Source organism: Arachis stenosperma, chromosome 5 (assembly GCF_014773155.1).
Source record: "Arachis stenosperma cultivar V10309 chromosome 5, arast.V10309.gnm1.PFL2, whole genome shotgun sequence".
NCBI lineage: Eukaryota > Viridiplantae > Streptophyta > Magnoliopsida > Fabales > Fabaceae > Arachis > Arachis stenosperma.
The window spans coordinates 132997718-133024715 of NC_080381.1; the positions used below are offsets into that span (position 1 = coordinate 132997718).

General features: G+C 30.9%; 3 protein-coding genes across 13 annotated transcripts; 2 read left to right on the forward strand and 1 right to left on the reverse strand.

The window, feature by feature from the left end:
- The first annotated feature begins 3679 nt into the window (after positions 1-3679).
- Positions 3680-12760, forward strand: LOC130981751 (lysine histidine transporter-like 6). Its single transcript, XM_057905416.1, has 8 exons — positions 3680-3798; positions 3868-4007; positions 4665-5048; positions 9664-10057; positions 10964-11069; positions 11486-11577; positions 12303-12371; positions 12472-12760. The coding sequence occupies exons 1-8, from the start codon at positions 3772-3774 to the stop codon at positions 12568-12570; spliced, it is 1311 nt and encodes a 436-aa protein (XP_057761399.1). The 5' UTR covers positions 3680-3771; the 3' UTR covers positions 12571-12760.
- A 3456-nt stretch (positions 12761-16216) lies between these two features.
- Positions 16217-18075, reverse strand: LOC130981441 (uncharacterized). Its single transcript, XM_057905038.1, has 2 exons — positions 17121-18075; positions 16217-17037 (listed from the first exon to the last, which is right to left on the reverse strand). The coding sequence occupies exons 1-2, from the start codon at positions 18073-18075 to the stop codon at positions 16217-16219; spliced, it is 1776 nt and encodes a 591-aa protein (XP_057761021.1).
- A 736-nt stretch (positions 18076-18811) lies between these two features.
- On the forward strand, positions 18812-23391 carry LOC130981752 (pentatricopeptide repeat-containing protein At1g12620-like). 11 transcript variants are annotated; one of them, XM_057905420.1, is made up of 5 exons: positions 18812-21324; positions 21936-22277; positions 22374-22501; positions 22782-22851; positions 23005-23391. In XM_057905420.1, the coding sequence occupies exon 1, from the start codon at positions 18850-18852 to the stop codon at positions 20512-20514; it is 1665 nt and encodes a 554-aa protein (XP_057761403.1). In that variant the 5' UTR covers positions 18812-18849; the 3' UTR covers positions 20515-21324; positions 21936-22277; positions 22374-22501; positions 22782-22851; positions 23005-23391. The 11 variants fall into 11 exon arrangements, with proteins under 11 accessions (XP_057761403.1, XP_057761406.1, XP_057761410.1 ...); XM_057905423.1 differs by having other exon boundaries at positions 18812-21202; XM_057905427.1 differs by having other exon boundaries at positions 18812-21202; positions 21936-22001.
- Positions 23392-26998: the final 3607 nt, after the last annotated feature.

Here is a 26998-nt window from a genome sequence, read left to right on the forward strand (position 1 = left end):
TTATTAAAATAGGAATCTCCTCAAAAACTATCTCTTAAAAGAGTAGGGACGGAGTTTAGTTCAGACAAGTGGGGTCATGATCCCTCAAATTTTTTATAAAAAAATTAGTAGTATTTTTTTAAAAGATAAAAAATAATTCAATTGGCTTAAATATTTACTATGACTTAAAGTATCCAATAAGTTTAATAAGCAACACTCCCTCTATCTTTAAGTTTAAATATAAAAAATTAGATATTTTTTATTTAATTTAATATTATTTTATATTTTATTATTTATTTAATTTAATTTTTATATGATAAAAAATAATAGAATATTCAATAAGTATTAATATTATTGTATTGGTATAAATTAATAAAAAAAAATTAATAAATATTATAAATTTTAATATTTATCCTTCTAACTTCTTCTTTATATATTTTATATGATATATATTCAAATTTTTATATAAAATAATAATAAAAAATCAAAGAATCGATGCATTTTTTAAGATGAAGGCTAATATTTAAGAAGGAGAACATATAACTTTTACAATATCAATACCTGTAGATAGTTCTTCTACTTTAATGAATCACGAAAAAAGTAAAATACAATTTTTAAAAGTTCAAAAAGTTATATCTTATGAGTTTAAATTGACCATAATTTTTTAGAATGAGACTTTAAAAAACGGCTTTAAATTTAGCAATATCACCCAAATCAAAGAGATAAGGATAGACGAGCTTATTTTAAATAGAGTCCATATCAAAAATATCTTGACAATTATTTTTTATCTGGCTCCTTCAAAATTTTGTTCCGCCACTGTAAGAGAGATATTAATATTTTTTATCTAACATTTATCTAAAAGACACAAGTTAAGGTTGCAATTAATAAAATTTTTAAATATTTTATTTTAGTAAATACACAATATATTTTAAAAACTTAAATTTTATATCTTTTTTATAAATGTTTTATTTAGTAACTTTATCATATGTAAAACACATGTTATAGTTAGAATTGGAAGTGGGCCAAGCTATTCGATAGAGTTGATGGTTTGTCTAATTTTAAACTCGACTCATTTTATTAAACATGACAAGTTTGAGCTTTTTGTAAAGTCTATTAATTGAAAATGTCAAGTCGTAGCTAGGTTAAAAAAAAGCCTACCAAACTGGTTGGATTAGCTTGTCAAAATAATTTTTTTTGTAACAATAAATTATTCCTAATTTAGACTTTTAACTATTCACTTGTATTAAACGCAAAACAAAATTAAAAACAATTAATGGTCAAGATTAGTTAAGATTGTAACCTTTTTTTTGTTAAAAAAAAGTTTATGAATTTTAAGTGTGGTTATAATCAGCAATTGATATATAAATAAATTATGCTTTACAAATTATGAATTATAAATTTTAGAATGCATTTAATAATGTCAATTTAAAATTTTTAAATTTATTGTTTTGAGTTATAATTCACGAAACAGACTTTTTAAATAAGTTTATGGGCTTTTTGGACTTTATACAAGCCAGATTCGAATCTGAAAAAAAATCTATAAAAAATAACAAATCTAAACTTGAACCATCTGTATACAACCTAAGTCAAACTCATTAAAGTTAAAACTCAGTTTGAATCTTTTTCACCTTCTAATTATAGTTAAACCATTATTATTATTATTATTATTATTATTATTATTATTATTATTACAGGAGGGATTAACAATTTATTAACAGTTGAAACTTGAAAGTTCTAGAAGTTAGTGGCCATTTGCAGAGTTAATGAGTCGGTCCGCTCCATAGACAAGTATGCATCAGCTGTGACCAACCGACCATCTTCAATTCATGCTTATTTCACGGTCCTCTGTTTCTTACCTTTTTCTTAGAAATAAAATAGATTCCTTGGTTGCCCCTTATCAGTAATAATTTCACTTTCAACGAAAAAGAATCAAATGAAAAAGAGAACAAATCAAAGCTTATTTGGGAAATAAAATGGTTAGAAACTTAGAATTAAGGAAAAGGGGTAAGTAAGCTGCATTAATGATAAAAAGAAAATAAATATGAAAAAAGATGAAGATAATATTTTGAAACTTTGTTTTTTGTTATTTTTTGGGTATATGCTAAACATATATGGGACTCCTAGCCATAGCAGCCAAATATTAAAAACTACTACTGGGGTGCACTTTCTCTTTTCCTCGTTCTTCACTCTTCATTCCTCTCCACCAACTACAACATGAACTCCCAGCCAGCCATAAATTTAATCATTAACGAAGAAACAATTAGGAGCTTTAATTTCATTCCAAGGCCATAGTCAATAAGGGTAATGATTAGAGGGTAGATCCCTTGCCCTCGCCAACAAAACGTTTCACATCAATGCCCAATTCCACAAATTAAACAAAAACCAATCCCATTATCCCCATCATATTATTATCCCTACTACTCTACTGCTAAGCACTAACTAACAAGGGAATTTAGATATAATAGCTATTAAAAACTTTTACTCACCATTGCTTTTTCCAATCTTATTTTTTAATCTTACTTACTATATATGTGGTCCTTATATTTATCAAATGACATTATCACGACGTTATTATACTTTATCATAATAAAATTATGTATAATTTAACCTTATATTTATTCTTAAATATCTTTTAGTTAACTGATTTAAAGTCTTTTAAAATGTTTTTCTTTTTCTAATTATCTGTTTATCACTCATTTGATATATTCTTGTAGCTAATATTTACACCTAATAATGGATTATAAAAAAAATTATTTATAATTTTGACACTAAATTGTAAGAGTTTATTTTACACTGCTAACATTTTTTATTACTACTTCTCTTAATATATAATATAAATAAAAAAAAGAAAAGAGTATATGAGAGTATTTAATTTGGTTACTTTTATTATGCATGTAGTTAAGTAAACTCTCTTAGCAGCCCCTTCACTTACCCCACTTATAAAGTAATTAAGAAGCTTGTATGGTTCCCCCAACAGCACAATAAAATTAAATGATGAAATACTAATTAAAGTGATATTCCTCTCCAAACAAATGATTCTCTATGTTATCTTTTAAAAAAAGAAACACATAAAGCAAGAAAATTTTTCTACAAGCTAAGTCTCCTACAATGTAGGTGGTCAGGATTTTGGACTAGATGCAAAATAAAATATTAGAAGATACTGAAGATGGAATAAATAACATAAATTAGTTTATTTTTATTTTAAAAATTTTATAAAAAAATAAAAATAATATTTTTCATTTTGATAACATCCAAAAATTAAAGAAGACACTTAAAATAAAAATAAAAACAATTATATTACATAAGCATTAAAAATCAATCACATATATATAAATTCATGTAAAAAAATGAAATAACTACCTATCACCACTTGGAATCAAATGTTATAAATAATATATATAATCGAATTAGCTTTACATTTATTTGTAAATATTAGACTTTATTAATTAATTAAACAAATTTTGAGAAGATAGTGTTTTGTGCATGCATTAGTGGGTTTACCAAATATTGCCACATAGATCTAGAGGGATTTGATGTGGCACCATGACTAGTTCATTCAACTGAGATTCCATATTATTAGTCAAGCTCCTATTGAGCATAAAAAAACAAGTCAACAATATGCACTAAATGTAGGGTACACATACATATGTACATTATTATTACACGAAGAAACGTAAGGCATAAATCAAACCGCCACATATAAATAAATAAATCATGATGCAAACTTCTCACTAACTATAACAACACTCCTCTTTCTCTCGCTTTGCTCTGCTTTGTAAAGGGGACAACAAAATGATCTCTGCTTCTTCCCCTTCTAAGGTAACAACAACTTCTTCAATCACCTTAAATGCTTCTCCACAATTTCTTACTCTTTTCTACGCTTTGCAGGAAGTTCAATCTGAGCAAAAATGGGTGGAGAATGGCCCCCAAAGAAGGGCCAAATGGTGGTACTCAACCTTCCACACTGTGACAGCCATGATAGGTGCTGGTGTTCTTAGTCTGCCCTATGCCATGGCATATTTAGGATGGTAAACTTTTTTTTTTTGTGTTTTTACTCAAAGGTGATTAGACTTTTCGTGTCAATTTACCAACTTTTTCACGAAAAGTTTCATCCTTATTCCTTAATATTAGGACTTTATATCTTTTGTGTTGTAATTCAGATATTAAATCATAGAATATTAACTTGTAAGAACTAGATTACTACGGAATTACACAATTGAAAAAGCAAAATTGGTTACAGACTTACAGTACTAAAATACCTCAAAACTAAACTACTAGAAGCTATTCTTCACAGTTTACTTCCTTTAATCATTACACTAGCTATTTATACTAGGGAAAAGTCATAACTTATAATATTATAGAATTTTGCATTCTTTAATTATTATAATTGTCCTAAAAACATTCTAATGCATAAACATTCCACATTAATAAAGAATTGTATCCAATATAATTTAATAATTATTTTTATGGTTTGAAACCGTAATCTTGAGATTATCCAGAGATAATTGAACTGTTGTTCCAAACTCTCCTTTATAACTGGCCCAAAATAAGACAAAAATAATGTAAATTTTCTTATTATACGTATGCCCATTATTCTATATTAGAAATTTTTTGGATCTGTCACTAAGCTCATCTAAAAATGAAAACTTAGCTTCCTTTGGTTTTTCTAATTCTTGTCTGTGCAGGGTTCCAGGGACTTTAATGTTGTTGTTATCATGGCTCCTGACTTTAAACTCAATGTGGCAACTAATCCAACTGCATGAGTGTGTTCCGGGGACCCGGTTCGACCGATATATCGATCTTGGGAGACATGCTTTCGGACCAAAACTAGGACCATGGATTGTGCTGCCACAGCAACTGATAGTTCAAGTTGGGTGTGATATTGTTTACATGGTGACTGGAGGGAAGTGCCTGAAGAAATTCATGGAGATTGCATGCACCAATTGCACACAGCTCAAGCAGTCATATTGGATTCTCATCTTTGGTGCCATCCATTTCTTTCTCTCTCAGCTTCCTAATTTCAATTCTGTTGCTGCTGTTTCCTTGGCTGCAGCTGTCATGTCACTAAGGTAAACTTTTCTTCAATATTAAAAACATTCTTTTCTTCTCCATTGCTACTTGTTTAAAAAATTAAAAAAAATAAAAAAAAATATATTTTTTGTCCATGACATTTGCGATTTTCTTTTTTTCTTTTTAAATATTTATAACGTTTAATTTTTTTTAACTTTTTGAATTATTCAATTTTATCATTGATATTTTTAATTTGTGGCAAAATTATTCTTAAAAGTTTTTAATTTTGTTCCTAATATTTTATATAAAATTAATATTCAAGAATAATTTTAACACAGATCATCACAAATGGTAGATAAAAAAATAAAAAAATATACTTTTTTCTAAAAAAAGTGTTTGGTTAATATATATTCTAAAAGAATGTAATAAGATTACTAGTAATAAAAATTTTTAAATATTTATTATTTTAATAAATATAAAATAAATATATTAAAATTTTAATTTTTTATTTTTAATAATAAATTTTGTATTTTTAATTTTAACATATATTTTTAAAACAAAAATTAGCTAAATCTTTGTAGTCTGTCAAGTAAGAAATCAATTCTTACTTGAGTAACCATTTTTTGGTATTGACTGAGCAACCACCATTTCTATATATAACATACAAGGTATAATTATTAATTATTGATTAATTTTTTATTAATTATTATTTATTATAACTTTTTATAAATAAATATGAATTAATTAGTTAACTCAATAATAATAATAATAATAATAATAATAATAATAATAATAATAATAATAATAATAATAAGTTGTATCCGTTACAAAGAAATTCTTGAAAATTTTTTTTGAATTAAATTAACAAATAGAATCATTTTAGATATTCAAGTTAAAAATATTATATTTTTCATTAATTCAGTAATTAAGAAAGAGTTGCTCTTCAATAGTTATTAGTTAATGCAATATCTTTTTTGTCTTTCAATTCGTCTTTTAATCCATTTACTTTATATCTAAAAATATGTATTAGACAAATGTATAGGATAACTAGATTTGAAAAATGGTTTTTTCACTACATTATTTTATGTTTATTATTTAAAAAATAAACAGTAACTGTATGATATAAATTTATTCATTAGTATAGATAATATTTTTTATATTTTTAAGTGATTTTTTCCATTCAAATTAATTTAACTCCGTGTATCACACCGGTCAGAAAACTATTATTTGATTTGTCTAAGAAAAACGCGTGTTAACTAAAATAAAATAGCAAATAAATTTTATTTAGTAATATTTGTACAAAACTATTTTTCAATGACACAAAAAAATTTTATTAAATGTTTATTTAATTTATACTTGTTATTCTCAATATGACAATATATAACTATTTCTGCACTTATTATATAGAAAGAAAATTGGAGAAATTTGTTTTAGGAACTATACTTTGGACCTTCTTACCTATTTTTTTTTTTTTTTATCTGTTTGGCTTGTTGCGCTCTTTCTTATAAATCACAAAATTGACGATTTACTCTATTTTACAAATAAACTTTTTCCAACTAATTTTACTGAGTACTAAATATAAAACAATAATAAATAAAAATTAAATTGATAATAATTTAGTATTTTATTTAAGAAAGTATATTAATATAAAAAATGTTATTAATTACAAAGAGAAACACCCAAAAGATTTAATTTTGACGAAAACAATAGCAAAAGAGGAAAATTAAATAACAAAACTGTCAAAATAGTATTAATTTAACAAAAATAACAAAATTATTTTTTATAAGAAAAAATATTTTTTCTATTTAAAAAACTAATTGTGCATTTGATTTGAATTTTTGTGAAAATATTAAGATAATTCTTTAAAAATTGTATGAAAAAATCCAAAAAATGATTTATCTATAGATCCTTTTTAAAAAATTTTGGTCATTCATAAAACAAAAATCCCAAAAAATTACTTGGTATAAAATTTCCAAATTTTTCAGATGAGGTCTCACTTTTCTAATTATATATGTAAAAGTTACATTAAAATTTAATCCCTAAAATCCTCTTTATACATATATATCTCAAGATAATATTATATTTTGGAAATTTTATCATTTCGTTTTTTAAAATTACTTTTATCTATACTGAAATCTTTCAAGTATACTTTTACAGTTCACCCTATTGAAAAATTGATAAAACGGCCCACATGATTCATTTTTCCTCTTTGAAAATGCTAATTAATATTTTGTTGATATTAAAAATTTCAAATAAAACTTTTGGAAAAAAAAAATATGAGATGAAGGGAGTATATATATTTGTCATCTCTGAGTGTTTGGCGAGCTATCTAGTCTAGTAGTCTAAAACTTAACTATCCATAAAATAAATAGATTTGGATCCTCTAAAGTTTGAATTTCACTTTAAAGAGTAAAATGTAATTTTTTACTATTGAATAATTTTTCTTTCATATTTATTTTTGGTCCTACCTATAAAATCAATGGTGAGAGATCACACTTTACTCTCTAAAGTGAAATTCAAACTTTAGAGAATCCAAATCCAAAATAAAGAAGTGAATTTTATAGTGCCTATAGAATGATGCCTAACTTTTATTTAATTTATTTATTATAATAAATTTTAAATATTTAATAATTATTTATTTTTATATTTTTAAAATAAAATATTAATTTTTAACCTTTTAAAAAAATTAGACAAATATTTATAGGCACCTTAACCATCACCAAATAAAGAATGGAAGAGTCCGGGAAAAGATATATTTTGGAATGCTTCCCAAAAACCTGTGAGGAAAGCGAAAAGTCCTGTCCCAAAGTTGCTGAATTTCATATATAGGTTTACTTTACGCAGAAAGATCTGAATATATAATGCTATGGTACCTATATACATTTGTCTAACTTACTAAAAGGAAAAAAAAATTAATATTTAAATTAAAAAATATAAAAATAAATAATTTTTTAATATTTAAAATTTACTACAAAAAACAACTTCGACAATTTAGACACCAAAGTTAAAGGCATGGGAGAATTGGCCTAAATAAAATAATTGCAGTTTTGTTTGTCGAAAAGCAGAAGCCTCTGTGGCTTTCTAAACAAAGTTGTCGGCACACAATATCCTGCTTTTGGGAAAGATTCTATGCTTGAACATGTGTTTAATTACCAGTTAATTAAAATAAAATATTTCACAATAATCATATAATCTTTATCTTGTTTTCCTTCTAATCTCACTGCTTGCCGTTCTAGTAAAGAATGAAGTTCACACATACATGTATTGGCCGTAACCAAAACTAGTTAGCTGAAAGTTAATCTGATTTTAGTTGAAAATTATTAAATTATACAACTTTGATTGGCATGAAAAATCATCCATTCGTTTCTTAATAGGTACAACTAGGTGTCCTTTTGTTTCTTTCTAAATTGAAAAGGAGAGAAAAAATAGATACGACCCGCGAGCACCCTTTACAACTATGAGAGCAAAACAACATTTCAAGAACACAGATTTTTATGCCTGTTCGATCTATTTATTTATTTATTTTGGAGAATTTCTATTTGTATTTGATTACCATTCATTTACTAACTAGATACGTATTTTCTTCCCCAAATTTTGAGACGAAGAATTGCAAATAATAGAGTAAAACAAAAACAAGCAATTAAAGCTGAAATTTTATAAAATGCTCAAATCCTGATGAATAGCTAAAGTAAGAAAAATAAAAGACAAATTTGAAGTATAGTGTTAAACATAAACAAAATTATGCATGAAAGATTATAAAGATGACAAAGAGGAGATCCCAAAAGATGTTAAAATAATTCAATACACTCTAAAAATTATTTTGATAAGTCAAAATTGTCATTCTCTGATCTAATTTTCTGTTGGTCTAACTAAAATTGCAGCCACATGTATTTTGTAATCTTGATGCAATAGCTCAAGAAATTATTTTTAGGTTGTCTTTGTCTGAACCACCATCACTGCACTATAATTAGAACAACCATTTTGCCTTGTCAAAATAATTTTTGGAATGCCGTATTGGACAATTTTCTAACTTTTGGGTATTTTTTCTTCTTTCTGCATTTTTGTTTATTTATTATTGAATTTAAAAGTGTTTAAAAATTGTATTTGGTCAGAATTTCGATAGATCCACACTAAAAAAAGTCGAATTCGATTAAAGTAAATATATATAATTTTTACCTTTAGAGTAGATCCGATAATTTTAAATCGAAATGGATAAAATATGCAAATATGAGACATTTCAAATTTATATATATATATATATATATATATATATATATATATATATATAAAACATTTTTCATGAAAATACCAATTTTTCTCCTTTTTTTAGGATGTTTTGCTTTAAAAGTATTATTCATACATTATTTTTTTAAATAACAAAAATAAGATAACAAATATAAAAAAGGAAGAAATAATACAATTTAACCAAAAGTTTATCCATTATATATTACTAATTTCATAACTAAAATATATCACATAGTACTTTTTTATTGCAACTGAGTTAAAATTTTTTCTTCCAAAATTAAAGAGATTTCTCTTTCTCCCTCTTTCCTTTTTCATCTCTTTCTCCTTTACTTGTTCTATCTCTATTATATATTGTTATTAATTACTAATCTGACAAAATTAAACATATCATCACATGATGATGGTGGTTTTGGTTGCATTGATTTTCAGTTATTCAACAATCTCATGGGTGGCATGCTTGGGCAGAGGACGGATTGAAAACGTTAGCTATGAATACAAGAAAACGAGCAGAATGGACCTAATGTTCAGGGTGTTCAACGCATTAGGTGAAATCTCATTTGCATTTGCAGGCCATGCAGTGGCCCTTGAGATTCAGGCCACAATTCCATCAACTCCTGAGAAGCCCTCAAAGATTCCAATGTGGAAAGGTGCTGTTGGTGCTTATTTCATCAATGCCATTTGTTATTTCCCTGTTGCACTTATTGGATATTGGGCTTTTGGGAGAGATGTTCAAGATAATGTTCTTATGGCTCTTGAAAGACCTGCTTGGCTTATTGCCTCTGCTAACTTTATGGTATTCATTCATGTTGTTGGTAGCTACCAGGTATGCATGTTCCCAAATGTTACAATAAAATAAAATCTCTTTAGTTAATGAATATATTAATTTGGAGACCAACTTGATTCAATAATTGAAATTTCGAAACCAATTTAGTTAAAGAAAATTTAGTACAATAGTTATCTTAATTACTTTTTTACTTTATTCTCTAGCATTAACTTTATATATACTAGCCTCATTAACTTAGTTTGCAAAATAAAAATTCTTGGAACAATACTTTTTAGTAATTTTGGTCAATATTTGGCCAACACAAATATCAAATTATCTTCGATAAATAAATTTTAGAAATTTATGTGTAACTTCTCATAAATATAAATACAAACTGTATTAATTCATGTGTCTAGTAAATATATGTATAAATTATATTTTTATATGCGTAAATTTCTGTAAATATGAGTGTAAATTATTACTCTTTATCAGGTGCTAACCCAAAATGATAATATATATTTGTTGGTTATGTAGTATTATTATTTTCAAAATATATTTCCTTTTTCCTTCGATTCCAAATAATTCTCTAATTTTAATACGTACATCATACATATAAAGATAATTTAAAAAATAAATAAAAACATCTTAAGAATGTTGGATAAATTTAGATGAGTATATATAATTATTTTTGTTAATTCTCTTTCTATAACTCTCTCTTTTTGCTTATTCTCTTTCCTTCATTTAGTAGAGTTTTTAGTGATAACAATTAATACTACCTAAATTTTCTGAAAACGCAATTATTTTGGTCAAGTAAAATTTTGGATTGGAGGGAGCATCTCTGTTTAAGTCTTTATCTTTCTCTCCACTCATCAGTCATGGAGGTTCAACAAACACAAAGATATGCTACCACCTATATATGTTATTACTGTTTCTGACCTGATTAATGGGGAAAATTATGGATTCCAGATTTATGCCATGCCTATTTTCGACTTGATTGAGAGGATGATGACAAAAAAATTTAATTTCCCTCCTGGACTAGCACTCAGACTTGTTGCTAGAACCACTTATGTAGGTAAGATATTTGCTATCCTCCCTATAATTGTTACATGATTGTCATAAGGATCAAAGTTATATGTCTTCCAATTCAGAAATTTTAAATATCATATGATAAATCATTTTATATCTAGCAGCTAACAAGTTGTATAATTTTATTTTTTATTTTATTCGAAAATGATGTTTGTACACCAAATTCAACTATTATGTATCTGTATATAAATACATATGTTATTTAAATTTTTTAACATGTATTTTGTATGTTAATATGTATTTTATACTAATAGCTGATTTTAATAGCTAATTTTAGTATATATCTAGTATGATTGTATTTTATTATATTATAGTTGTAAAGAACTGTGTAACACGTAGAAGGTTTTCTTCTTCCATATGAAAAATTTTCATGTGATCATAATTAAGTTTAAAATTTCGCAGCTGCTACATTGTTCGTTGGTGTTACCTTCCCTTTCTTTGGTGATCTTCTCGGGTTTTTTGGTGGATTTGGTTTTGCTCCAACTTCATATTTTGTAAGGCCTACTTTTCCTAGCAATCTTTAGAATTTGTATCAAATCAGTGATCACTAATCTTTGATGTTGTTTGTAAGGCTATGTTTCATCAATCCTTAGGGATAGTAACCAGGGAGGTTGAGGCAGATTTTTACTCTATTTAATTTTAGGGTTATGTTAGGTAACCAAACAACCATCAATCAAATAAAAATACATTACACTTCTAAATTATTCACCTAAATCTTAATATTAGAATAACCATCCGTATACTTAGTGAAATGAACATCCAATATATCTATTCTTCACATTGTTTAATATTTTCATTGTCTACTTATACTTTTCCATAATTCTATTTCACTCTACTTAGATTTATAAAAAAAAAAAAACTGCACATAATAAATCTTGCACTCTAACCTTTATTTTTGTGGGTACCTGTCCTGCCTATGCATATTTTTGTAATCTCTAAAATTCAACATAAAAAAAAATTAAATTTTAAAATTTATGAAACAATGATAAAAAAAAATTCAAACAACATATTAAAAAAAAACGCCTTTAAATTTTGTGTTAATTTGTTTAATGACTAGACATTCTTGTTTTAAAAGTAGGGTCATAAAACATTCTTTTTTTTGTCTCTATATATCTTCAATTTTTATATTTCTATCTGAAAAGAGGGAATCTAAACACGACTGATAAGTATCATTCAGAGTCTCTATAACATGAATAATCTCCTATATCTATTGTTTCAGCTTCCTAGTATAATGTGGCTAGTAATCAAGAAGCCGAAGAGATTTAGCATGAATTGGTTCATCAATTGGGTAATTATCGATTTACAGTAGCAAGTTCACTTTCGAAAATACATCAAAATATAAATGCTTATGAATTATGATCAGAGTTGACCCACAATTGTATTTTCAGGTTTCAATATACGTTGGAGTGTGCATTATGTTGGCATCAACCATAGGGGGCTTGAGGAACATTGCTGCCGATGCCTCCACTTATAGTTTCTACACCTAAACTAGATTATTGAAAGAATGTGTTAACTGTAATTAAACGAGTTAATTATTGGACTGGGACTTGCTAATGATCTAGTTAATAATGTGCCCTTGTTTGTTGGAGTAACTATTTTTTTGTAGTCTTCTTTTCTTTGGTGGTCTTATGTGAGCACTTAAAGATTTCTTGTTAGCCATATATAGTACTTAAATTTTACTAATATATATTTGTTTGCATTATATTCTGCTTCCATGTTAATTCTTGTGTTCCAGTTAGCTATTCAACCTCTACATTTTGCATTTTTGGATTCTTGTAAGAATTTGTATCTACTTAATTTGTATCTACTTAAAATACATATATGAATGACAAACTTCACTAAATGGCTTTATTTTTTCTTTCTCTGTTTTTAACTCAGTATACTAAGTAAGACACATTTTTAAAAGGAATGAAATACGACAACACGATGTATTTTAGTTCGAGTGTTAAGAGTTAAACTTTTTTAAATTAAATTAGATTTAAAAAGTATAAATCTGTCTAACCAACTAAATTTGACAAGTGCTGTTTGAGAATTAGCTAATAAATTTTGGATTTACAAAATTATGAAAAAATGAAAGTACAATTATTTTTAACACTTGTGTCATAAATAATGGAATATATGTTGGTCGGCTCGATACTGCCAACGAAGTAAAAAGAAAAGAAAAAAAAACCTAGAAAAATATTTTGGAGAGAGAGAAAAGAAGAGAAAGGTTTCTATTCACTTCACTATTTTCATTATTTGATCAATCACTTGCCCTTAATGTATTTGCATTTCTCATCATCTTACTTGTTTTGAGGGGTGTTGGATCGATTATCCATTGAATTTAGAAACAATATCGGGTTGGATCGATTTTAAATGGATGATCGAATTATTCATATCCGTGAACACCCCTAAAAAAGTGAAAACAACTAAACAAGTTAAGGACAAGTGGTTTTAACAATTCTTTAGACAAAGAAAATTATGCATAAAAGAGAAACAAAAATAATGTGAAATTTATTCGTAAGTGGTACTTATACAGTTGAGACAATAAAATATATAGTTGACATTTTTTTTTTTTACTTTTAAGTTGACTTGTAATTAGATGTAGAAATGTTAGATTGTAACATTGTTCGTAAATTTCTTTTCGCATTAGTTCCTAATTTTGGTAATAAGATGTCACGGAGGATGAAGAAGTCGTGACGACATTAGTTCTAATGAATTGAAATTGTTAGTAACATATGTGCACTTTTTTATTTTTAATATTGGGGAAAAACTGGTGTATTATAACGTTATGGGGTTGTATGGTGCTTCACTAAACTGTGACAGCTGGGATGAAGAAATCGGACGGACCGATTTCACCACGGAAATCGGACGGTCCGATTTAGGGGCTGGGAAGGAACACAAATCGGACGGTCCGATTTGTGCCCCCAGCCAGGTGTCACGCATGCAAGTGTGGTCCGGCACCCATTGTATGTATAGTTGCGTGAATGAACCCAACCCCTCCCTCATTCTTTCACTTTCAGCAACCCTTTCTTTCTCATCAATCCCTCTCTAACCCTACAGCCATGGCCCTCCACTTAAGACGCTGAGGGAAAAAAAAATTACACCACTTTGTAACAATGCCTAGAAGAAGAAGAAGATTAAGAGATGTTAATCGTCCGGAGCTTCACATTGCAAATTATCTTGATCATCCTAATTATGTAAGTTTTTATTTTAAAAAATTTTATTTTAAGTAAAATAATAATTATTATCAAGTTAGAGATTAGTAAATTATTATGATGATAATGTTAGAAATTAGTGTAAATGTCTGAGTACTTTAATATGATTAGTTAAATTTTAGGAATTAGTAATGTTAGAGTATAATAATGCAGAGATTATAGAGTGTAATAAGATTATTTAAAAAAAAGAATTAGGATACATTATAATAAAATAATAAATTAATTATTGTTGTTAGCAAGTGAATGATAATAATAATGCTGTTATTAAAAATAGAGAGATAATAAATAAAATAATGAATATTAATGATTATTACTGAATTTATTGGAATAATAATAAGTCATACTGTTTTTTTTATACCTATTAGTTAAAATAAAATAAAAAAATGAATGAAGAGAAATAGTGATTTAATGATCTGAGTTAATAATCTGATTTAATGATTTAATGATAATCTGATTTAATAATCTGATTTCCTTATGTAAAGTTTTTATTTTTGAATAATCTGATTTAATGATAATAATAGTGATAATATTAGATTTTATTAGTAATATATATTATAATGGCATTAAGTAGAGACTAAACATGTATGTATGTATGATTTTATTATTAGGTGGTTAGAAATAGAAATTAAAATAGGAATTAATTATGTATGTATGTATGTATGAATGATATGGTTAGTAAACCGGTGAACTGGGTTTTTTTTATGTATTTTAGTTAAAATAAAATGAAGAAATGAATGAATGTCTTATGTAAAGAATGAATGAATGAAAGAAGAAGAAAAATAAGACCTGTACATATTAGATTGGAGTAGGTAGCTATTGATATATTATATTATTGTTGTTATTATTAGTATTAGTAATTGAGTTTAATTAATTATTTTATTTATGATCGTTAATAATTAAATGTTAATTCAGTAAATTTAGTATGTTGTGTTATGAATCATAATAATAATAATAATAATAAAAACCCAGTTAATTCAGTAAAATTAGTAAAATTAGTATGTTGTGGATTTGATCAATTTAATTAGTATGATTTGATAATGATAGTATGATTTGATCAATTTGATTAGTAAAATTAGTTATTTGGTAATGATAGTATGATTTGATCAATTTAATTTGATAATTAATTAATATTACGTTTTTGTTTAGGGTTCTCGAATGTTGCAATGTGACCACTACATGCCGCCGGATCGGTACGATTCAATAGTGGAGGGGTATTTACGGGACACCGGCTTTTATCATGTTTCACAGATTGGAGTTGTCCAATGTCAGTCGGCATTGATTAATGCTCTGGTCGAGAGATGGCGCTCTGAGACACATACTTTTCACTTTCCGGTTGGTGAGTGTGCCGTGACACTGGAGGATGTGGCGCTAATTCTTGGTCTTCCGACAAATGGTTTTCCAGTTACGGGATCGACAATGAGCAGTTATGAGGCTTTAAAGGAAAATGATACAACCTTAGAACTGATCCCCCTCGTCGGAGCGCTAGTCGGTATACCCCATCCGTTTTTAAAAAGGTTGCGAAGAAATGCAAGAAATTAGTCAAAGATGTAAGATGGGCGACGAGAAAATGATGTCGGACCTACTTATGTACCAGTTGTTGGACTTATTTACTTATAATGTATTTGACTTGTTTATGTATCATGTGTTGGACTTAGATACTTATAATGTATTTGACTTATTTATGTATTATGTGTTGGGCTTAATTATTTAGAATGTAATTGACTTATTTATGGAAATGGTTGAGAACAGGTTTGAGAAATATTTGGTTGGGACCCAAATAGGGTGACGTAGTTCGAGAAAGAGAGGAGATGCTGCCGAAATTTTATAGAATTATAAGTTTCACTCGAAGTAAATTTTTAAAAAGTCATACAATAACGTAGTACAATAATGTCACATATGAAAGTCATACACTATATAAAAAGTTCAAATTCATGCACTAATTCGCACCCGGATTATTTTCACCACCACCTTGACGACATCTACTACGGCTGTGGCCCTCGGCCCCGCATTGCTTACATCTCCTAGGACGACGCAACATCCGAGTGTCCATCTCATTCAAGAAACGAGTCATCCTTGGCCGACCTTTGGATACCCGTCTAAGGAATGGATTACCAACGAATCGAGGTCCATGATAAACAGGCCATGTTGTTGGATTCCCAAGTGGCTTAAACCTAACCCTGTATACTCGTCGAACCTGGTCCATCTTGTAAACATCATGTACATACAGTTGCCAATTCAGACGTTGGTTTGCACAACAAGCAAACACATGTCGACACGGAAGTCGGTCAACTTGGAACTCACCACAGTCACACCTTTGTTGACGGAGATCCACTGCATACTCCACACCACTAGGACACTCACGCACTTCGAATACCTCATTTTGTCGGTCAAAGCAACTAACTTGAATGTTACCAGCTGCCCGCTGATTTGCTTGCAGTTTGGAGGTTACAAGCTCAGAGAACACATGTCCTGCATTAATTCTAGCCTCAGCCTCGGCTCTTTTCCGGGTGAATAATTCATTAAGCCTGTAAAACGTTGCCTTCACAAGTGCACTGACTGGAAGATTGCGAGCCCCTTTCAGTACGGAGTTGATGCATTCCACAAGATTGGTTGTCATATGACCCCATTGATATCCCCCATCAAATGCTAAAGCATACTGCTCATGCGGTATGCGATCCAACCAGTTGGTATAAGCCTCACCCCGCTCACGCAAACGCTGATAACGCGTCTCGTACTCGCGAATTGTTCGCGAGTAACCTGTCAATTAAAACGTGACCCACCATAAAAAACCTCATCATAATAACTGAGTTAAGGAGTCAATGTAATCGTGAGCATCATACCTATGTTGACGATAAGCTTCTGCAAATACGGAGCCTTGAATTTTCTCAGAAAGTTGGACTCTATATGTCTGATGCAGAACATATGGAATGCTCTGGGAGGAGACCAAGCTCCGTCACTACGATCAACAGCAGACCTAATGGAATCGTGCCGATCGGAAATAAGGCCCACCCCATCACATCTCACAACATGCTGTCGCAAGTTACTCAGGAAAAAGTGCCAGGCATCAGATGTCTCTCCCTCAACTATCGCAAATGCAATCAGCACGATATTGTTGTTGCCATCCTGTGATACTGCAACCAACAAACAACCCTTGTATTTTCCATACAAATGAGTTCCGTCTACCTGCACTATTGGCTTGCAATGTCTGAAGGCTCTAATACAAGGGTAATAACTCGAGAAGACTCGGTGAAGTACACGAATATTAGGAACCAAGTCATCTCCCTGATACGCAGGCATTGTTTGGAAATGAACAACTACGGATGGCTCCTTGTGACACATAGCCTCAAACCATATCGGCAAGGCTTCGTACGAAGCTTCCCATCCTCCGAAAATTGACTCCACTGCCTTTTGCTTTGCCAACCATGCTTTGCGATAACTAATGGTGTAGTTAAACTTTGACTGTACTTCCGCAATCACTGATTTCACCCTAATAGACGGGTCAACCTCTACCAATGGCTTTATTGCTTCTGCAACTGTGTTGGAATCCAGTTTCGAATGATCTTGAGAAATGGTGGCCCTAGTACAGGTGTGACTACCATTGTACCTCCTTATCTCCCAACAGAACTTTCTGGACATCTTGCTCACCCTGATCAGCCAATCACATCCTGCGTCATACTGGGTGCATTTAGCATAAAATGTCGTGGGTTCTGACTCATGCACCCGATAATCTACACCTCTGCGGATTGTATAATCTTTCATCGCCTTAATTACTGCCTCCCTAGAACTGAATTCCATTCCCACAGTAAATTCACCATCCGGCAGAAGGGGAAGCTCTGCTGCAATCACATCACAAATATTACAGTTGTCAGCAATAATAATCTTATAAATAAATGTCCTGTCTGGTCCAAATGAACCGGTCGGTCCAAATGAACCGGCCGGTCCGATCGAACCAGTCGGTCCTAATGAACCGGTCGGTCTAAATGAACCGACTTAGGCGAATGAACCGGTCGGTACGAATGAACCGGTCAGTCCGACTGAACCGATCGGTCCGACTGAACCGATCGATCCGAACGAACCGGTCGGTCCGAACTAACCGACCGGTCCGAACGAACCGGTCGATCCGAACGAATCGACCGATCCGAACGAACCGGTCGGTCCGATCGAACCGGTCGGCCCGAATGAACCGGTCGGTCCGAATGAACCGGTCGGTCCGAATGAACCGGTCAGTCCGAACGAATTGACCGGTCCGAACGAACCGGTCAGTCCGATCGAACCGGTCGATCCGAATGAACCGGTCGATCCGAATGAACCGGTCGATTCAAATGAACCGGTCGGTCTAAATGAACCGGTCGGTTTAAATGAACCGACTTGGACAGACGAACCGGTCGGTATGAATGAACACAATAGGAAAAAGAAAAATTTTTACCTTATAAAAATTAATTATGTAAAAAGAAAAAGTTTATAAAAAGTAATAAAAATCTAGACATGTAAACGCGATAGGAAATTTCCGAGAGTTGGGAGGCGGCTGTTATTCAAAATTCAGAATTCAGAATTCAGAAGGAATCAACAATGTTGTATGCAACAAGGTTTAGGTATTCTGTTCGTCAAATCCCTAATTTTGTTACACTCTCTACTCTCCCTCTTTCGTGTTCCTGTTCATGGACAAGCCTTCACTTTCATTCCGAGCCTCCATCCCTTCGTGAAGTTGACGATGCTGTTGATTCCTTCACTCGCATGCTCAGTATGCGTCGCCCTCCATCCATCATCCAATTCACCAAGATTTTGGGATCTCTTGCCAAGACCAACCATTTCCCCACCGCCATTTCCCTTTTTCAGCAATTGCAAGCCAGGGGAATCGCTCCCAATTTATTTACTTTGAATATCCTAATCAATTGTTGCTGCGGCATGGGTCGGATCACTCTCGCTCTCTCTGTGTTGGCCAAGATTTTCAGGATGGATTATCAACCTGATATCATAACATTGAATACACTCATTAAAGGTCTCTGTCTCAGTGGTAAGGTTGGAAAAGCACTACACTTTCATGACACAATGCTGGCTCAAGGATTTCAGTTTAATGAAGTCACCTATGGGACGTTGATTAATGGGCTCTGTAAGACCGGACAAACATCAGCTGCTATTCAAGTGTTGAGAAAGATCCCACGGCATGGGATTGTTCCTAATGTCATCATGTACAGCGCAATTATTGATAGCTTGTGCAAGGATACACTTGTAAGTGATGCTTTCCATTTATTCTCTGAAATGCTTGCTAAGGGAATTTCTCCCAATGTTATCACTTACACTTCTCTGATTTATGGATTGTGCCTTGCTGGTCAACTTAAGGAAGCCATTTATATACTAAATCATATGATGCGGGAAAACACTAATCCAAATGTTTGTACCTATAGTACTTTGATTGATGGGTTTTGCAAGGAAGGAAATATCAAAGATGCTAAGAGTGTGTTGGCTGTAATGACAAAAGATTGTGTGAAACCAGATGTGGTTACTTATAATAGCTTAATAGATGGCTATTGTTTGGTTAATGAGGTAAATAAGGCAAAATTTGTATTCAACACAATGGCCCAAAGAGGAGTGTCACTTGATGTTCAAAGTTATAATATCTTGATTAATGGTTTTTGCAAAAATAGAATGGTCGATGACGCCTTGAATCTTCTTGAAGAAATGCGTTGCAAGAACTTGGTTCCAAATACTATAACATTTAGTATTCTTATTGATGGCTTATGCAAATCAGGGAGAATATCTTGTGCTTCCAAGCTTCTTGTTGAGATGCATGATAAAGGGCAACTTGCTGATATAATCACATACAATTCCTTTCTTGATGCTTTATGCAAAAACCATCATGTTGACAAAGCACTTGTTTTATTCAACATGATTAAAGATCAAGGCATTCGCCCAGATATATGTATGTACAACATACTTATAGATGGTTTGTGCAAAAGTGGAAGATTAAAAAATGCAAGAGAGATTTTTCAAGATCTTTCTATTGAAGGCTATCGTCCAGATGTGAGGACATACACTATTATGATCAATGGGCTTTGTAAAGAGGGCCTGCTTCACGAAGCATTGGCGTTCTTGTCAAAAATGGAAGACAATGGTTGCTTACCAAATGCTGTGACTTATGAAATAATCATTCGTGCTCTGTTTGAAAAAGGTGAAAATGATAACGCGGAGAAACTTCTTCGTGAAATGATATCTAGAGGCCTATTGCAAGGATAAAAGTAGGTGAGATTGTTCTTGTTAGACATCATAAAATGTTGTTTGTATCTCTTTCTTTTTAACTTGTGTTTTGTTACCTTCTTCCTAATCATCTATCCATTCCATATTATTGATGCTTCTGTTCCTTTCTCTACATGATGGTGATTCTTTGTTGTGTTTAGCCACACTTGGATATTTTCAGTCATTGCTTATTTTATGGCTTTTTGTGTCAAGGTGGTTGTCACATGTGTCTTGTGGGGATATATTGTTATTTCCTTTTTTATTATATTTGTGCTTTGATGTTAAGTTATTCCTAACTAAGTTTGTTTTGATTTCCTCATTCAAAGGGAATCACTTGTTAAGTTTCTCTACACTCTTGTTATTATCTTTCATTCTTTTCATTTTCCCATGCAGCAATATACTTGCTGATGTAGCCATCTAATGTATTTTGGATCATGTTTCCAAAATTATTTTGCAGACATCTTCTCATTTTCTGTGTTCATGCAATTGCCTTGCCCTATAAGGCTGTACCTGAGGCATATTGTACAAATGCGATTAACTTTGACAAAACAAGATCATTGATTTTCTTCTCATAATAGAATAAATAAATGTTTGAAGGGGAGCGTTGTTGTAACGGTTGAGTTGTCTCTGTGTGACCTCAAAGGTCACGGGTTCAAGCCGTGGAAACAGCCACTGATGTAATTATCAGGTTATAGAATAAATGAACGTTTCTTTTGATTCAAGGTCCAAATATCCATGGCTAACAAAAATCAAGCTTTGATTGAACTACTATTTGGCATATATGAGACAGTTTGCTTCCTAATATTTAAAGTATGTGTCCACTTTATATGAAGCTTCATCCAACTTTTTCACATTCCGGTTAATCTATATTTATTATTTTATTTTGATCTGATAACTGCATCTTATCATTTATAAATAGAAATGCGGAATTAGAGACAAGAGCCTGAAACGCATGTTTATCTGAATTCTAGTTTTTTTTTTCTCTCAAGTATTTTATAGTTTCCTGTTAGATTCTGACATTTCAATTTGCTAATTGGACTTCCCAAAACTATGTTGTCATTCAAATAAATTGTAACAAGATTTGGCTGTACCGTTAAACTGCTCGAATATTAGATGCCAGTGAGTGTAAAATAATCATGGCCCTGTTTTCTTTCTTTTAAATTGTTGCTGTCATTTATGAAAAGTTTGTTATTTTCAAAACAATAGGTGATCATTCTTCTTTCTTTTAAATTGTTGCTGTCATTTACGAAAAGTTTGTTATGGGCTTAACAGCAACATAATCATTTCGTCCCACTAGTAGCTAAATACAAGTTACTTTGGGTAGAATATAAAAATAGCAATGCGAGTCACATTGCAACAAATACACACCCTTGTGATTATTTTCTCATCCACATTCTGCTGAGTGCTGATTGCCTTTTCAGGTCACACAATACCATTAGGATTTTACAAAATGTGTCCTGTTTCCGTCTCCTTGATAGCTTGGCATGGTAATGATTGCTTTCTACTGGGCACACTACAAACCATGTATTCTACTCTCCAAGAGTTGGTTGATATTGCTGCCAAAAGTAAATCACCAAGAAATGCTGTCACTAGGGAAGAATGTGCTGAAATTGCGAAAGAAAAGATATTTCTGCACTATATTAGATAAATTCAGCACTTTGAGTTCTGATATAATTATGCAACATGGCTGGAACATTTTACGACATCATCTTTGGCCAAAACTCAGCTGTTATAAACCATGCTTATCTTTCATTTGAATCCATGTACATTATACGCTGAATTTTCATTCTTTCTTCTTGTATTATTATTACTATTTTGTTAATTTATTTTTTAACTTTTTCAGTTTGTTACTTAATCAGGGAAATCAAGGTTACAAAGACAAGCAGTGGCAGAAAGCCATTGGATTTTATTCGGAAGCCATAAAACTAAGCAGCAACAATGCAACATACGACAGTAATAGGTCCCAAGCTTATCTAGAACTTGGAAGGTAGCATATCATTCTTGCCTTTCACTTCTCAAAAGTTATTTAGCAATTAACCTTGACAAAAAGGTGATTTACCTCTATAAATAATCCTGAACTTGGATAATTATGAAAGTTCTGTGATGATTGATTTTCTTGTCATGAAGACAAACAACTTTTGCTTATAATCCAAAGTCCAAATATCATGAGTCTGCTTCATATGAAGCTCCTTCTAACTTAGGTTCAGTAGCTGTGCAGAATTTTATTATTTATTGATATTAATTACCTGTCTTTTCTTTACCCGCAGAATGTCGAAGTGTATTTTAGAAGAGGTAGAGCTAGAGAGATGCTTGGCTATTATACCGATGCAATTGATGGTAAGATCTTTCATTGAGTTCAGACTTGTGTGCGACAAGTATCTGCACAGGCTACTATATTTCTTTTTTTACATCTTTGTTCGATTGTTGCTCTTATTTTCATATGAAAGTTTCAGAATTTCCAAATCATAGGTGAACTATTTTTCTTTGCAGATTTTCAACATGCCTTGGTACTTGAACCAACCAACAAAATGGCATCCTCTGCTGCCGAAAGATTGAGGAAACTATTCCAGTAGATATATCATTCTGTCCACTATATGTGATGGCTTTGGTAAGTCGTCGTTGGCTGCCGAATGCTTCCAGAAACATGAAGGTTTTGAACCTACTCATTTCTTGTTATAGCATTCATACAACATTGTGTTAGGTGGTGTCAGCAAAATTATACTTATTCTTTGTCCTTTAAGGGAAGAAAAGCTAGTATTGTTCAAGTTCTACATCACTAGTGTTATTGCCAAAAGTAATATAAGGTCATTAGGATTGTAGTGTACAAGTGATTTGAAGTACAGTGCTCATGACTAAAGCTTAATATTTTGATTTTGAGATCATTGGTCTTCGAATTTTACAATAAAAGCACTCACCATTGGTGTCTGAAGGTATCTTACTACCTTGTGGTAAGCTCTCAAATGCCTAATTTTTATCTTACTAATTTTTTATCTTATAGATATCTCTATAAAATTTCATGCTATTTAATAATTGTTTTATTTTTGAAGATTTATATTTTAATCTACCAATTTTTATTGTTAATTATTCCTTTTTAAGTCTAACAATTCTTATTTATTTTTTATTTTCTTGAATAAAACATTGTAAAATTGAGATTTAAAAAAAATTATTTCATATTCATTTAAGAAATTCAATGTAATTTGAATTAATATAGTTAGAATCATTAATTTTTTATTTATTCGTTTGGATAATTTTTTTTTCTTAATTTTTTTAAATTTACTAGTTGATTTAATTTTATTCATATTTTACATTTTTATTATTAATCCATAATTCTTACACTACAAGAAAAACGTTGAATACCGTCAAATTTAGTCTCGAGTTTATCGACGCGAATTCGGTTTTTCGATGGTAATAATTTGAGGAATTGAAAGAAAAATTGGCGCGAACATTACCATCAGAATTACTGACGGATTTATCCGCCGATAAAGCTCAGTTAATGCGTTTTGGTCACACACAATACATTTCCGTCGGATTTAAGTCTCACGGTAATTTTGTCTTAAATCCCCTCATTTTAAAAGGCTCGCTCTCTCTCTAAACCTCTTCTCTCTCTCTCTCTCTCTGTGCATCTCTCTCTTCCAAACAATGCCTCCGGCAACCTCTTCTGCCAGTGCCGGCGCCACCAACAACCTCCAAAAGATTTCCTCTTCAATCTCAGTCTTCACAACCCCGAAACACCCCCACTCTCACTCTCCCAATGCTTAATCTCCTCTCACTTTCTTAGCCTCCGACAACGACGAAGCTCCTCCTTCTTCTTCGCCGTCAATGTGGCCCCACAGTACCCTGACTCGCGTCCCGTGGCGGTGCGACCCTTTTCTCTCTGTCCTCCTCCACAACGCCATGCACTAGCAGCTATCGTCGTCTTTCACGCACCAATAGTCGCCGTCGTCCTCCACGCACAGTAACAACACGCACCAAACAGTATCCGATTCAGGATTTTTTTAATTTTGTTTTTGATTTAGGATTTTTTAATTCAAAGTTTTTTTATGGTTCTCTTTTTATGCTTCTATTTTTTTGTTGTTCAATTGTTTGACTTAAGGAAAGTTGTTGGATTCAACTTTCTTTATTTTTCTGCGATGGCTGCATTAGTTTCTGGGGAAATGCGGTGGCAGACACTCAAGTAGTGAGTGGTTTTAGAGAATTTTATCTAATTTGTATATGCAAAATTGTAGAAATGATTGAATTATGTGAGGTTCTAGTCAAAATATGCTTTTATAGTAGTTTTTTTCTCAACTTTAGGGGTGAACGCGGATCAGATCAGATTGGATATGACCAAAATTTCGATTCGATCCGCACTAAAATCATCGGATCAGATCAGATTCAATATACGCAGTTTTTTTAGCTTCAACCCGATCTGATCCGCAAAACATAAAAATACTTTTTAAAAGCTTGTTTTTATTTAAAAAATCAATAAAATTTCTTTTTCTACTCTTTTAAACATGTTTACTTATAAAATAATATTAAACATATTTTTCTTAAATGATAAAAATAAAATAATACACATATATGATAACTATTAGTTGAAATAAAATATAAAAATAATATTTATTTATTTATTTATTTATTTTTGCGAATTTGTTAATATGCGGATGCCTACATAAAATCTGCAATCCGATTCTATCAATGTGCAGATCCAATCCGATCTTATCCGATAGCCTTGCGAATCGGATCAATATCCGTAATTTTTAGATTATATTCAGATAAATATCGCGGATATGTGGATCGGATCCGATCCATGAACCCCTGTACTCAACTGCATGTTATCTTGTGGTAGGTTTGTACAATTTGGTTTTGAATAATTTACTAAATTGCCTTGACAATTATTTCTGGTTCTGCTGTATGAAGCTACACTGAGATTTTATATTCTTGATATAATTTTATGATGTGTCTTTTATGGTCATGTATGAGACTTTAAACAATCATCTAAGTTTAGTTTCAATTTTACACATCGAAAAAAAAGTTTAGTTTTAATTTTGGGGTGAAATTATTTTTTTTCCATTATAATCTAATTTGAATGAAAAGTAAGCTGATATAGATGCCACAGCCTCCTATTTTACGTGTTTTTTTAAATTATTTCTAAAGAAAAGCAATTGCAAGTGAAATTAGATTTCTGCTTTGGAGAAATTGTTATATCTTTTCTATACTTGAAATTTTAGTATAGATTCCATTCAGTGATCAGATTACACTCTTATTTGATTATACATGAAACTTTTATGTATAAAGTATTTGGTATAATCAATTACCTTTTACGACTGATTCAATTATCTTTACGTGGTCATTTTTTTGTATAGATCTGTCGAGAACAAGAAGCTTGTTGTGGGTATGATAAAGATTCTAGTGTTCCACAAGGGTAAAGTACCTAAGGAAGATTGAACTGATTGGATTTTGCATGAATACCGACTTCAAGATAAGGACCTTGTTGATAAGGGTGTTCATTAGGTAACAACTGATTTCTCATTCATGAAAATGAACTGTATTTCTAATTTGTTGAGACTAAAGAAATATATGTTAAAATATATGCTTTTGATGGTTATCAGCGGCTAAGAGAATGGGAAGTTGAATCTTAGCTCATTTTTCTTTCTCGTGTGAACTTGCTTTCTGTTGAGAGAGTACTGGAGGTATTTTGGTTTTATCTCTTAACTTGGTAGGAGATTCTTTTGTTTTGTCTCCTATTGTGAAGAATCAGAAACAAAGATGAGAGTAGAGATTGATACACAGATATATCCTGATTCAGTTACCTAGTGCAATATAGCCTACATCTAGTCTTCATCACAATCATGAAGGAATTTTCACTATTTTTAATAGATTACAATCACCAATTCTCCCTAGAATTTTACCCAATCCTATATGGGACAAGTCCAATTTCTAACTTAAACCGAACTTGACTAGGACTAAAAACTAGTTTTCAACTGCAAAGTGCTAACCCAACTTGCAAGAAAATTCCCACAGGATCATGATACAAAACAGAAAAATATACAAAGAATTTCTGAGATAACTGTCTTTTTTTCAAGTCTAGCTTCCTGCTTTTTCCACTCACTGACTTTTTTTTACAAACCTCACCAAGTTTGTCTATTTCAATGAGACTCAAACAGACTAAATTGAGAAAAAAAATAAAATAGTAACTATGAAGGAGAAGATCTTAGAACAACTTAGAAGGCTATGAGAACAGAACCAAATGCTCTATTCTACTCACTTGCTCACCCCTTGGTTGTTCACCTTTATTATAGAAGAGTGAAGCCTCCAAAGTTTGAACCAGATTCAAACTTGGGTTGTCTTCTTCCTCCTTCATTAGAACTTGCAGCGGTGTAGTCAATAAAGAGAGAGAGAGAAAGCCGAATCTTTGACATACATCATACCTTTCTCTTTCATCATTTTTTCTTCAAATTCCTTTAATCTTGACCGTGAATCTTTTCTTTGATTCCAAGTTTGG

Excerpts from the sequence above, each read along its gene's own strand:
- LOC130981751 (XM_057905416.1), top strand. The coding sequence starts at position 3,772 with ATGATCTCTGCTTCTTCCCCTTCTAAG. Across the intron at positions 4,008-4,664 it reads GCCATGGCATATTTAGGATG|GGTTCCAGGGACTTTAATGT; the intron begins GTAAACTTTTTT and ends TTGTCTGTGCAG. Across the intron at positions 11,070-11,485 it reads TGCTAGAACCACTTATGTAG|CTGCTACATTGTTCGTTGGT; the intron begins GTAAGATATTTG and ends AAAATTTCGCAG.
- LOC130981441 (XM_057905038.1), bottom strand. The coding sequence starts at position 18,075 with ATGGAATTCAGTTCTAGGGAGGCAGTAATTAAGGCGATGAAAGATTAT. Across the intron at positions 17,038-17,120 it reads GAAGCTTATCGTCAACATAG|GTTACTCGCGAACAATTCGC; the intron begins GTATGATGCTCA and ends TTTAATTGACAG.
- LOC130981752 (XM_057905417.1), top strand. The coding sequence starts at position 18,850 with ATGTTGTATGCAACAAGGTTTAGGTATTCTGTTCGTCAAATCCCTAAT.